The sequence below is a fragment of the Heteronotia binoei genome, chromosome 6 (assembly GCF_032191835.1).
Source record: "Heteronotia binoei isolate CCM8104 ecotype False Entrance Well chromosome 6, APGP_CSIRO_Hbin_v1, whole genome shotgun sequence".
Classification (NCBI taxonomy): Eukaryota; Metazoa; Chordata; class Lepidosauria; order Squamata; family Gekkonidae; genus Heteronotia; species Heteronotia binoei.
Window position 1 is genome coordinate 82181529 of NC_083228.1, and position 12779 is coordinate 82194307.

General features: G+C 41.8%; 1 protein-coding gene and 1 non-coding gene across 5 annotated transcripts in view; both read right to left on the bottom strand.

Moving 5' to 3' along the window:
- Positions 1–1044: 1044 nt before the first annotated feature.
- ATG16L1 (autophagy related 16 like 1) overlaps positions 1045–12779 on the bottom strand; it is a 30037-nt gene continuing 18302 nt past the window's right edge. For all 4 annotated transcript variants that reach the window (XM_060241945.1, XM_060241944.1, XM_060241943.1 and 1 more), the window contains 8 exons: positions 12534–12604; positions 10154–10225; positions 9459–9579; positions 5562–5667; positions 4665–4814; positions 4348–4395; positions 2732–2833; positions 1045–2384 (listed from right to left, as the gene is read on the bottom strand). In XM_060241945.1, coding sequence (XP_060097928.1) covers positions 2291–2384; positions 2732–2833; positions 4348–4395; positions 4665–4814; positions 5562–5667; positions 9459–9579; positions 10154–10225; positions 12534–12604 — 764 coding nt within the window. In that variant the 3' untranslated portion in view covers positions 1045–2290. The remainder of the gene's footprint in view (positions 2385–2731; positions 2834–4347; positions 4396–4664; positions 4815–5561; positions 5668–9458; positions 9580–10153; positions 10226–12533; positions 12605–12779) is intronic.
- LOC132574546 (small Cajal body-specific RNA 6) lies at positions 11979–12247 on the bottom strand. Its single transcript, XR_009555623.1, has one exon. It is a non-coding gene; the product is annotated as a small Cajal body-specific RNA 6 (non-coding RNA).

Below are 12779 nucleotides of genomic sequence, written 5' to 3' on the forward strand. Positions count from 1 at the left end.
AGCCATTGCCATGCGGCTGGCCCAGACAGCTGAAAGAAGCTTCAAGGTAATAGCCAATTGGTAGAGATCTGTAACTTCCCACATTAATGAGCCTGTCCTATATTTTAACATCTGATAGGGCATGCATAGAGAGAGGGACAGAGGAATTGCATTTTATACATTTAGTTTGAATTTCTTACTCAACCCGGTGCTGTGCTAAAAGTATGCTTCTGAACATGGTCACCAAGGTCAATTATAAATGTGATTCATGGTTGTCTCAGTTTCCGTTTTGGATGAGAACATGCAGGTTTGGAAAGCAGGTACACAAGACTGATGTGGGAAAGAGATAGCTGGGAGACAGATGCTTCAAAGCGTTGAATCAAAGGAGAGTGGGATCCTGGTTGTGTATAATGGAATTGTCTATTTATAAACAAAAGTTAGTCTTCTGCTGAATTTGCTTCAGTTGCCTACACATAACTTGAAGTGGTTTAGGAAAGGTTAGAAAGCAGCAGAATAAACCAAATGTTAAAATACTGCAAGTCACCTTAAACCTAAAGGAATGGGCATGTGCACGCCTGTGCATGATCACAACATTCATAGAAGCCAAGTCTTCCACAGGCAGTACATGAAAAACTTATTTGCTTCCTCTGAACCAGGTTCTTCCTTTGAAGCATTATGTTCAGCAGTGATGAACTGGCAGCACAATGCTGCCTGCCATCACCATTTTATGGCTTCCAGAAAATGGAGAGTTGGTTCAAGAGGGTAACTGTGTTGCTCTGAAGCAGTTTGCAAAAAGGGAGCTTTGACTCTCAAAAGCTCATACTCCAAAAATCTTGTGGGTCTCTAAGGTGCTATTGGAAATGAATAGAGCTGATGGGTGCAACTGCAGTTGGCACAGCCTGACATACATTCTAAAAAGCTTTCAGTCTACCTGTTCCCAAGCAGCGTACCATCACAAAACTTCCAAACCACAGGTGCATGGCAGAGCTTTCTTCAGACTCTTGCCATTTCACCTGTCCACACCCACTCTAAATAGATAAAAGAACAAAGGAAGGGAAAGTGCTGTGAGTTTAGAAGCAGGACACAGGTTTATTTATAATCAGTCAAGTACTAGTGGGCGGATTAATACAATAAATAAGGTTTGTCCTGTTTTCCTTGGCAGAAGCGTTCAAAAAATGAAGAGGTCAATTACTGAGAACCCTACAGAGAGAATTCCTGTTCACCTCTGCCCTTCAATATGAACACACTTCCATATAAAAAACCTTAGGAAGGAAGCAAAATTAAAGTGCAAATTAAAAGGCAATTAAATGCTGGTGCCTTGTCTTGGGGCCCAGAGGGCATGGAAAAGTGTTTGGCTGGACAAATGCACAACAGGTTAGTTCTCCCCAGACCATGCTGTGCATCAGATTGCCAGGGGAAACTGGTCAACAAATCTGCTCATGGATAAATGGAGAGCTCCAGCACAGGAAGAATATTGCACACATAGGAAAGTTATCTGGATTTGCCAGCACCAGAACATTTACATTCAGGGCTCTATTTCCCTCTCACTCTTCTGCGCTTGAGGCTCCAGTACAGAAGGACAGCGGAAATAATCACATATTTGGTGCTGAAGACTTGTTTTTAATACATTCTTTACTGCAGCAGCAGTCACTTCCCACAATTAGTACCCAAGACAAAACTGGGTCAAAGTTTAAAAGCTTCTGTTCCACTGCTACCTGGAAAGCCTTTGGAGGATGCAGCATCTCTGCAAAATGGGCAGATCCCCCCATTACAGGCAAAGCCAAACCAGGGAGCTGTGACTCACTAAGTGCTTGAGCACTGAGGACACAGCTGCCAAAACCATGGACTCATTCAAGTAATATCACAATTGAGACCCACCCCTTTCTATGCTTCAGGATTCTTCACCTCACATCTTTAGCTAATCCACAGAAGAGAACATGGATGACAGTACATGCATAACATCAGTATACACAGGAACTTTGCTAAAGCACTCCAAAAACATGAAGTGCTCTACATAATTATTTAAGGAATTGTTTGGCACTGCTGTCTGGTGCAATAACTCTTTCCAGTACACAAACGATGCATCTTAAAGTCTCTTGGTTTCCCTCCCAATACTTCATGGAGGTTGCCTCCGAGCACCATCCTTCAGAGTGGAAGGGCTTATCTTCCTTAGTGGCTGCTTCGGAGTTCTTTCCTAGAGCCAAACCTACGCATTTAGCAAAAAATCACTGACTGGAACGCCAATCTGTCCAGACATAGACCATTGCTCTTCCCTGCAGGTTTCTGGCATGCTGGCACTTGTGCCTTCAAATCAAAAGTCAGACCACAGGACAGCCTTGTTTCCTTTATCCACACTGACCACATGGACTCCTGATGGCGACCATGCCACAGCATTGATAGAGTTGCTGAAACAAAATGCAAAAGTCAGTCTATACCCATGAGATTCCATACACTCTTGGAGACATACTAAAACCGGGGTAAAGAAGGAAATGCTAATGAGCTTTGGGGCCCCAATAAAGCCATTTCAGAAGATCTGTGTAGCTACTGACTTGAACCACTCATTAACTTTTCAATTTGTACCAGTGATATTCAATCAGCTAGTGAATGAGGGAACGTATAATTAGATTTTACAGGTAATTTCTCAGCACCACAAGATCTCCTGCATTTTTGTGCCACCCAGAACTAATCTCTCATCTGTGAGTCCCACAAATATGTCATTAAATAACAGACTTCAGCCACCATCTGGTCTCACCTGTGATACTTGGAGAGCACTTTTTCCACTTTTCCAGTGAGCACGTTCCAAATATAGAGGGACCCATCTGCTGAGCCAGCCACCACATAATTGCCATCAGGGCTGAAAAATCATGGAGGAAAAATGGAAAATTATCTTACTGAACATACTAAGTTCAATTACTAAATGCATTCTTTGTTCATTATGTAAAATCACTAAAGAAGTCCACCCAAAGACTCCCAGAAAATTCAGACAAGTTACAGGAGTTGGTATTTTGATTTTTCCAGGCACAAGCCACTAAATCAGTGACCCTTTTCAGACCTTGGAGGTATTCAGATCCAAATAAAAAAAAAATCACAGAATTGGTTTCATCAGAAATCACAGTACCCAAAGGCATAAACACAGGCATTTTCCAGATCAGGTGATGATGAAAACAGCCACATAACAATGTTACAAAAACTACAAATTGCTGTTATTTTGTCAATATTTACTTGCATCAATGAAGAACAAAGAGTAAATAAGGGATGCTTGCTTTTTGGGGAGGGGAACAAGAACCCTTTCTGCTTTGTGGAAGGAAACACATTTGGCCAACAATGCAGCACAGAACCAGAGCTGAGCTGAACACACAACACTGTCTTAGACCATTAATCTACAGTCAGTACTATCTACTACTATGAGTGGTGGTGACTCTCCAGGGGATCAGGTGGAAGTTTTCTACATCACTGCCCTAATCACTATTAACTGGAGATGCTGGGGATTGAACCAGAGACCTTCTGCATGCAAACACAATGTCTACCACTGAACATCACTGAATTCCTCCCATAAGAACATAAGAGATGTCATGTTGGATCAGGCCAATGGCCCTTCCAGTCCAACACTCTGTCACACAGTGGCCAAAAAAAGGTGCCATCAGGAGGTCCACCAGTGGGGTCAGGACACTAGAAGCCCTCCCACCATTGCCCCCCCCCCCACAAAGCACTCTCTACTTGTTTGGAGCGCTCTATATGAGGCAACCACCTCCTACACTTGCAGGTCAGCTAAGGCTTCTCAGAATCACATTTTCCCCCTCAGCAAATTGATAAGGAAGATCCTAGCTAGTTCAGTCTAATAAAGTATAAACCTTTACAGCTGAAGTGTGGAAAGATAACCACACAAAAGTCCTCCATCTACCCGATTATGGAAAGTCCACTTCTTTATTTATATTAACAAGTACCTCTCACTGCATAAGCCATGCCAGCTATACTTTAGACATTATAGACAAAAGAGAAAAGAAAGACACCCACTTCACACAAGCAAGCCAAAATTCTGTTGCTATAAGTAGAACATTTCATTCTTGGAAACAAGAGGTCTCTTAGAATCGTAGTTACCTCATGCTGAAGAAGGAGGAGTGGGGTTTCAGACCCTTTAAGGTATCTCAAAGTAGCTTACAATTACTTTCCCTTCCTCTCTCTGCAACAGGCACCTTGTGAGGTAAGTGGGGCTGAAACAATTCTGAGAAAACTGTGACTGGCCCAAGCTCACCCAGTAGGTTTAATGTGAAGGAATGGGAAATCAAACCCACTTCCCAGATTAGAGTCCTCCACTCTTAACCATCATGGCTCTTAGTAGATTTATCAAGAGCATGTTCAGTTTCTTACCTGAATACAACTCTGGTCCAGTCAGACCCACATTTAAATCCTTGGGCACTGGACAAGAGAAAATCAAAAACAAGGATCATTCAGCAAAATTAAATTTCAAATGTTAATTTTACAGTAGCATGTGCTTGACAACTACAAAACAGAGACATCTCACCTCTGCTAATTTGTAGAAGAGTAATCTTATTACCAAGAATCCTTCTCCAAGCACATCTTTTCATCTTGCATACAGTACCCTTCTGGCCACACATTGGTAGTTACATGAACATACATACTTCATAATTTTATAACCCACTTACATGCTTCAGAATCACACTCACCTAAAAGTCTGTTTAACAGCATTGACACGAAGATCAATAATCTTCAACAAATCATCCCGAGAACAGGAGAGGAGCTCTGTTCTTTCTGGGTTGAGATCTAGAGCTGTAATCCTACCAAGCAATTCCATTTCTAGTACTGTGCTCTCAGTTCTAAAAACAAAACAGGGAGGATAAGATTCCTTATGAGCATCGACATCAATATTTCACAACACATGAAAAAAGTAGCACCTCACCAGCACCTTGCTGAAGCATTACAATCATGGAATGAGCATCACGGTTTACACAGTGTACTTGGGATGGCTATATTTTCTGCTTGCTTCTTCTTGCAGTCTAAAACATTTTGCTTCTTTCAGAATGTTCTTGCTAGCATTAAAACACATTTACTATCTTAATTTTTGTGAAGAATGTTTTAAAGTATATATAATGGGCAGTTCTCACATCATATGACAGTGGGACTTCCATGTTCTTTTCTTTCCTTGACAGCAGATCATATTTTATTCTTGAGTTATATACCTTTGTCTAAAACTGCTCTCTTGCCCTTGCTCTCTAGCCCTATTCTATTTGTTGAAATACTTCAAAGTTCACTGTTATCTGAATGACTTAAACATCTTCAAATACAACTTTGGGGAAGAAATAGGCCCATCCCCCTACAAATGCACTTATTAATACTCACCTCCCCAGCCCCTGGCCTAGTTCCTCCTTTGAACTTGCTGGAAAGGCAGACATGTTTTAGAGTTTACTCATTTTTAAATCATCCACTTAGCAGAACTATCCTCCTAAAAGCAGAGATTCTTATTAAAGGCATTAACGTATTCCTAACACAACACCATGGTCACAGATGCCTTCTAGTGCTTTTTGTGAGGCTTTCATAGCATAATTTCTCAAAGAACAGTTTACCTAATATCCCAAAAGCGAATTTTCTTATCAAAGTGTCCACTCATCACACATTGCTCTGTGCAGACGAGATCATTGCAGCTGGAGCCAGCAAATATAGTCTTTATACCTTAAAAACAAACAGATGAACAAACAGCAGAAACTGGAATTACTAACAGCCTCAGTGGATCCATGTTCTAGGCTCAGACAACAGTATCATCCATATATACCAAATGCAACATTGGAACCAGGTGGGTAGCTGTGTTCTGAAGCAACAGAACAAAGTTTTAGTCCAGTGGCACCTTTAAGATCAACAGTTTTTTTCTGTGTATAAACTTTTGTAACAAAGTGTGCATACACATTAAAGCTTGTACCCACTGTTAAAATTTGTTGAACTTAAAGATGCCATTGGATTCCAACTTGTAACACTGGAACCCTGTGTCTTCACAAAAGTTACTCCACTGTAACTGCAGTTACACACCAGTAAAGAACATCAGCCATATAAGCCACCCATTACACTAATGTGGGAAGCCACAGAAATAAACTCTAACCTCAGCTCATTAGATATCATGCAAATATTTTCCTCTCCCAAAATACTTCTAAAGTACACTCATTCCAAAGAAGTGTTAAGGAATTTAGAGGCTGAAAAGAGTGACAGCACGGTGCTCTTCCCTTCATGCTGGTCATTACAGTAAGAGAAGATATTCAACTAGGGGACTGGTATGAAAACACCATATAAACCTAGAATTCATTAAGTCTGTGAAGGCACAAGACTCTTGCTGCACTGCCTAAATGTTTAGCAGTAGCTATTCTAAGATCCTTGCAATATAAAACAGAAACTAATAGTACAATCCTAAGCAAAGTTATACCCTTCTAATGGGCTCAGAATGAAGCACTGGGCTTATCCATGAGAGTTTGTTCTCAGTGAACTGAAAGGTATCCTTGAGTTCAATATTTTGTTTTCCATCAGTGGAGGAAGGTACCCTTGTATGGAATGTTGAAAAGCTGTATCATCTAAGGTGGAAGATGCAGAACTATTGAGGAACAACCTGCTGGAAAACCTATACGCCAAAGACTGTCTCAGTCAGGGTGAGTGGAATGAGGCTGGAATCCTTCCCAGAGGGAGAGACAAATGCCCCAGTAGCTGCCCTACAAATCTTTCCCAAGAGAGCTATGATATCCAAGGAAGCCACAAGATGCTGGACTTTGCAGATCAAGGACAGGTCATCAATTGGAATGACAACCAAAGGCTGCAGGGCAGTTGCGTAAGCTTGCTTGCAAGACAGCAACTGGACAGCATCCACATGTCAATGAATTAGGCTGGTTAACTGAGGAGCTGAGAAATCATGGCTCTGGAAGAGGCGGAAGCACTTTGTTAATCCTGCCTTTCCTCAAGGTGGCCATCTTATCCCCATAGCAGCCTTGAGGTAGGATGGGGTCTGAGAAACTTGCAATGCCATATGTTGATGTTTCCATTCTCCAACATACCCTCATAATGCCCTTTTGAAGCAGGTGAGGCTGATGTAGAATGACTGGCCTGAGGTTACCAACAAGCTACACAGCATTGCGTAGATCTGAACATGGGACTTCCAACTCCTAAGTGAATTTTTTATAAATGACAACCCTGGTTCTCCTTATTAGATGTCTCCTGGGGTATAAGAGTGAGAGGTAGGAGAAGGCCAGAACTGGGAGAGACTGCCAGAGGTAGCACTCAAGAGAATGCAGTAGTTGTCCCATTCATTCTCCCTCTTTCCCCTTAAGAAGCCATAAAGATTGAACAGGATATAAAATGCAGTGACTGCTTGATCAAAGAATGCAGTGTGGAACAGGGGGTAGTGTAGAGTGTTCCACACATGCTGAGGCCTTTGAAGAAATGGCTGCCCCTCAACAGAGGACTGGCTGAAATAGAGCCCTCACTTTGAGGGGAAAAAACTCCTACAGACTCTGCATGTAAATGATGCTTAGGATCTAGGGAATTTGAGCTTGAGCCTCCAAAGAAGTAATGACCCCTGAATCGTGCCACTTGGAAGGAGCAGAGGAAAGAAAGAATAGTGGAAGAGACCCCATCTTTCCTCCCTCTCCATCATTTTCTTTTTTGTCTGGGCTCCTCGTAAACAAGTTTTAGCATCTTATGAAAACCTAAGAGCAGATATCAAGATAAGAGATGCTGCCACTAATTATGGAGTGGTGGAACAGAAAGGAGGGTCTGTAGGTGCCAGCTAGTGATGCATCACCCAGATGGCATCTGCTGTGTGCAATTCTGTGCACTCCTGAGCCTTGGAGTCAGATGGGATCTCCAGAACAATTGAGGAGGATGAGAGGATCAAAGCTCTTGAGGGCCTCAGTGCCCCTAAAGAATCCCTAATACATGCTGAGTCTTCTTAACAGGCCCTTGCCAACACCAAGATGATGTGTCAGAAGAGGACCTTCTGTGCACTCCCCTTTGTTGCTGAAGCTTCAGCACATTGCTGGGTGTGTGTTACTGGCACTGAGAAGGACCATTAATGCTAACTTCTGCTCTCATAACCTGAGAAGCCAGAATCAACCAGCTTGGAGATGTTGATGCGAAGTCCCAGTTGTGGCCACAAGTTCTTTCATCAGGCTTGACCACCACTGAGGCTTCAGGGTGGAGGGAAGGGTTTGATCACATGCTCTCCATCCCAGCCAGGACCTTGGTAGGGGAGAGATGCAAGGTAGCTGCTGTTGTTTTGATGTCCTCTTGTTGGGCCTGACTGACACCAAGACTTCCAGGTGGAGGAGAGCTGGCCAAACACTCACCATCCCTGATAGAACTCTGACAGGAAAGCTGCAATGGTGAGATATTCTTTTCCTTCTTGCTTGCATCTAGTTGAAGACTGGATATAAAGCAGAAGAAGGGCTTCTGAATCCTTTTAGTATTCTTTTGAAGCCTAACAGAAAGAAAAAACTGTGGAAGCTCGTCCTACTGCAGAGTAGGCAGGGTGTGGACTGGAGGTCTGCTTCCAGCCTGCTGTGGAACCCTTGCTGATTAATTTGCATATGCCCTGTAGAGCAAGTGGGAAGCATGGAAGGATACCTTCCACCAATGACAGTGAAGGGCATAACTTTGTTTAAAGACTGCATGCATAATTAGTCCACTTTCTGTTGTATGGATCCTCCTTCAGGACAAAGCCACAAAGGAACTGCTTGAACTAGTCTTCTTGCTACTTCCTGCAAAGATTTTGGGACAGTACTAAAGTAGTAGCTAATCCCAGTTCATTATCTGGGATTCATGCAAACTTTCCTAGGTAATACAAGCTTCACACTTTTGAAGCTACAGACCACTAAAAATGTCTGCAACCAATAGGACCAAGCAAGCACTAGCTGCAGTGAACTATGTACATCGTTTCAGCCCTGTTTTCATTGGCTACCTCTGTGCTGTTGGGTCTCCCCAGATCCAGCACTATAACCACTACTCAACAGTGGCACTTGTTAACAACAGCCCCAAAAGATGACAAAAATGATAAGGATCTTTAGTAATGTTTATATTAAGAAAACCAGCAGTCAGATGAGTAATGCCAGAAAAAATACCCAGCATGTGGATCTTCTCCTAAAAGGCATCAGTATCTGACCACCCATGGAGGTACACTGGCCATTTTCCTCTTGCCACTGTACAAAGGCACTCCAATGGCAACCAGTGCTTGAAGCCCAGACCCATTTCAAAACTGGACTGCAACAACTGTGTTACTTCAAGCTCTACCCATTATCAAAGATACTTGGAACACACAAGAGACAAGCCTACTTTGGTCCCATGTTAACATTAGACTTTTAGCAGAAGAGTGACCAGTAGCAGTGCTTAAACTCAGAAAGCCTGGCAGTCAGGAACAATTCTGGTTTTATCCTCTCCATCACATGCAGGGAACATACTAAAAAGTACTAATGTATGTGAAATGTTTGCCTTACAGACTTTGCTGCGTAGGTCCCATAGCTTGAGGGTTCTGTCGTGGCTCCCAGACACAATGCGTGCATTGTCCAACAGAAATTTGGCTGACAAGACTTTTCCACTGTGCCCTGTGAGAGTGTGCTAGAAAAAATTGACACAACACAGTGAAAAAACATTTGCTGCGTTTACTCTTTCTAGCCTTCAGTGCTCTATCAGGGACAGAGTTACTTTACCTACACTTTAGCCCAGCTATATAATTAAGTATAAAAGCCAGACTGGATGCTTGGTCTGGTACTTCCTAACACAAGCACCCTCAACAACTGTATGAATGCTACATGAAGCAAGATGAATTTTTTTCTGAATCTGCATAGCAATTACCTTCTCAGAATTTTCTTCTCAAGTTCACACACTTTAACATTTACAAAGCCAGAACCCTGGACCAAGCCAACATCCCTTTGGTCATTCTAATCAGCAACTCTCCAAGGTCTTAGGCAGAGGCCTTTCCCAGTGTTCCTTAAGCGGCCCAGGTTCAACCTGGAACCTTCTGCACAGAAAGCATGTGTTATTTACCACTGAGCTATGGCAGAGGAATGACGCCTTAAAGAATAAAGCAGATCAATATGAAATGTGGCTACATGCAAGTTTCTAACTTTTTTACATTTACAAATCTAGGGAAAATCAGCCACTAAAGCTATGCTTCAGGCAAGATACTCACCCGTAACCGATTATCATCTACAGTCCATATCCTACTGGCAAAGTCATTTGAAGATGCTAATAGGTAAGAACCCTGAGAAAACAAACAGGATTTAAAAAGGAAAGAAATTGTTTTCTGGAACAATAATCTGCCCAGTCCTCTATACCTAACATATTGTTTTTCATAACTATACACATTCAAACCCTCCTCTATTGCCTTGAAACCTTGCCATGTCCTGCTACTAGTATTTCTTGATCTCCCTACTGCAGTCTCTGCCTTTGGCATGGCCATCTCTGATCCTGACTCTTGTGATCTTCTCCTGCTCCCATCTTCTCTTTTGATGCTTTGAGTGAGAGTGAGCCATCCTTAACATTATTTACACTTGCTCCTTGCTACTTTCTTGATGACCTCTTATTCCTTAGGTTTAAGTCTTCCCAATCTCTCTGCTCTAATTCTTCTCTCTCTTATGTTTCAGACGTGAGGCAGGGAATGATAAGAAACAGGGAATTTTCTAAGGTGGCATCTCACCTTCAGAATGCCTTCCTTTGATGTTCACCTGCCACCTACTTTACTTCAACTTAGGTACCAAACCAAAACACATGTTTTAGAGATTCTCTCTTACCTACCATCAAATGTCTGCTTCTGTTTTATGGATAGTTTGCATGCTGTTTACATCCAACACCTTGTTTTTATATTATTTTAATTGTTAGCTTCCTCGTGCAGAACAGGTAGCATAGAAAAATCCTAAATAAATAAGTTATCCTACTTTGCACACGCTGGATAGCAGGCTGCTGTTAGGACAAAATATGGGAAAACAGAAGGGTTTCCAACTGGCAAAGTTGTCAGAAAAGGATGCATTTTATCTCCCTCTCTCTTCAATCTATATATATAGAACATATCATAAGGAAAGCTGGATTAGAGTTAGGTGAAGGTGGAGTGAAAGTTAGTAGAAAGAACATAAGCAATCTGAGAAATGCAGATGACACCACATTAATGGCAAAAAACAGTGACGAAGATTAAACCAGTGACGAAGATTAAAGCAGAAACTGAAAAGCAGGATAACAGCAGAACATGAGGAAAAAATTAATGACTACTGCAAAGTTAACACAACTTTAAGGATGGTGAAGAAACTAAAATTGTTCAAGATTTTCTATTCCTTGGCTTCATCATCAACCAAAAGGGAGACTGCAACCAATAAACCAGAAGATTGAGACTGGGAAGGGCAGCCATGAAGGAGCTAGAAAATATTCTAAAGTGTTAAGATATGCACTGGCAACCAAGTTTAAGAATTCATACCATAGTATTCCCCATTTCTGTGTATTGGTGTGCAAATAGAACACTGAAGAGATTTGGAAGTTGATTCAGTTGAAATGCGATGTTGGAAGGGTTTTACTGATATCATGGGCCACAAAAAAAAAAAAAAGTGGATTCTAGATCAAATCAAGCCTGAATTCTCTCAGGAGCTTAAATGACTAAACTGAGGTTTTTGCACTGGTCACATTATGAGAAGACAAGAGCTGTTGGAAAAGACAATAACGCTAGGAAAAGTGAAAGGAAGCAGGAAACGAGGAAGTCCCAACAGCAGATGGACTGACTCAATAAAAGCCAGGAACCTTAGTTTGCAAGACCTAAGAAAGGCAGTTAACAGGATGATTTAGAGGTCATTAATTCATAGGGTCACCATAAGTCAGAAGCGTCTTGACTGCACTTAACAAACATTGTGCATTCTTATCTATTGTTAACCACTCCCCACTCTAGGGTCCCTTCTTCTACTACCTTCACATCTGTTTTGTAACTGCCCATAACTTGAAGAATGGGAAGGGGGAGGATACTTTGGTTCAGATGAGGTCTCAGCTAAAAATTTCAGATCAGATACCCAGGTACAGAGCCAATAACCTCAAACTCCTGTTATCTATTTATGTTGGACAGCAATTTCAGTAGTGTTTACCCATGACTCTAGGGTAACACAAGCTGAATATATCACTACTTATCAGCAAATGGTGACCCCCATCACAGCATTTCTAGAGCATGATGGAAGAGAAAATGCTGGGAGTTGGGAGGGTAATGAAGGCAAAACCACTGGGCAATCAGACCTTTTACTGTTCATCATTGACCTCAGAAAAATATTAAGCTGTAAAAAGTGGATGCTTTCACCATGTCCTCATATTATGCAGTAACCCTAGTTAAAACTTATTGTACTTTCAATGATACTCAAGAGAGACTCTAACCAATTCAGGTATCTTCTGCAAAGTAAAACACAGAGCAGCGCTTCCTCAAAAGAGCTTCCTGGTACAACATTATTTCTAGAGAATGCTGTCATTCCCCAGAAACATTTTCTGAAGACTTTAGCAATGTGGCTGAGGTTGAAAACAGGTGTCAAAAAGGCCAAACATATACTTACAGCACTATCAAACTCTATGCTTGTAATACCCGCATTACTGCCAGACAGGGAACCTTTAAATTCACACTTGTCTATAAAAAGAAAAAAATTCTCAGTCAGCAGGAGTTCAGACTCCTTTATCTCCTTTCATTAGTCTATCTGGGCACAGAAACATTAATGGAAAATCCATTCTGCATTTTCTTTACAGCTTTGCAAGCCCAGAAGAGGTTCTTGCTGCAGCCAACAAAGGCAAAGCAGAAGGAGCTG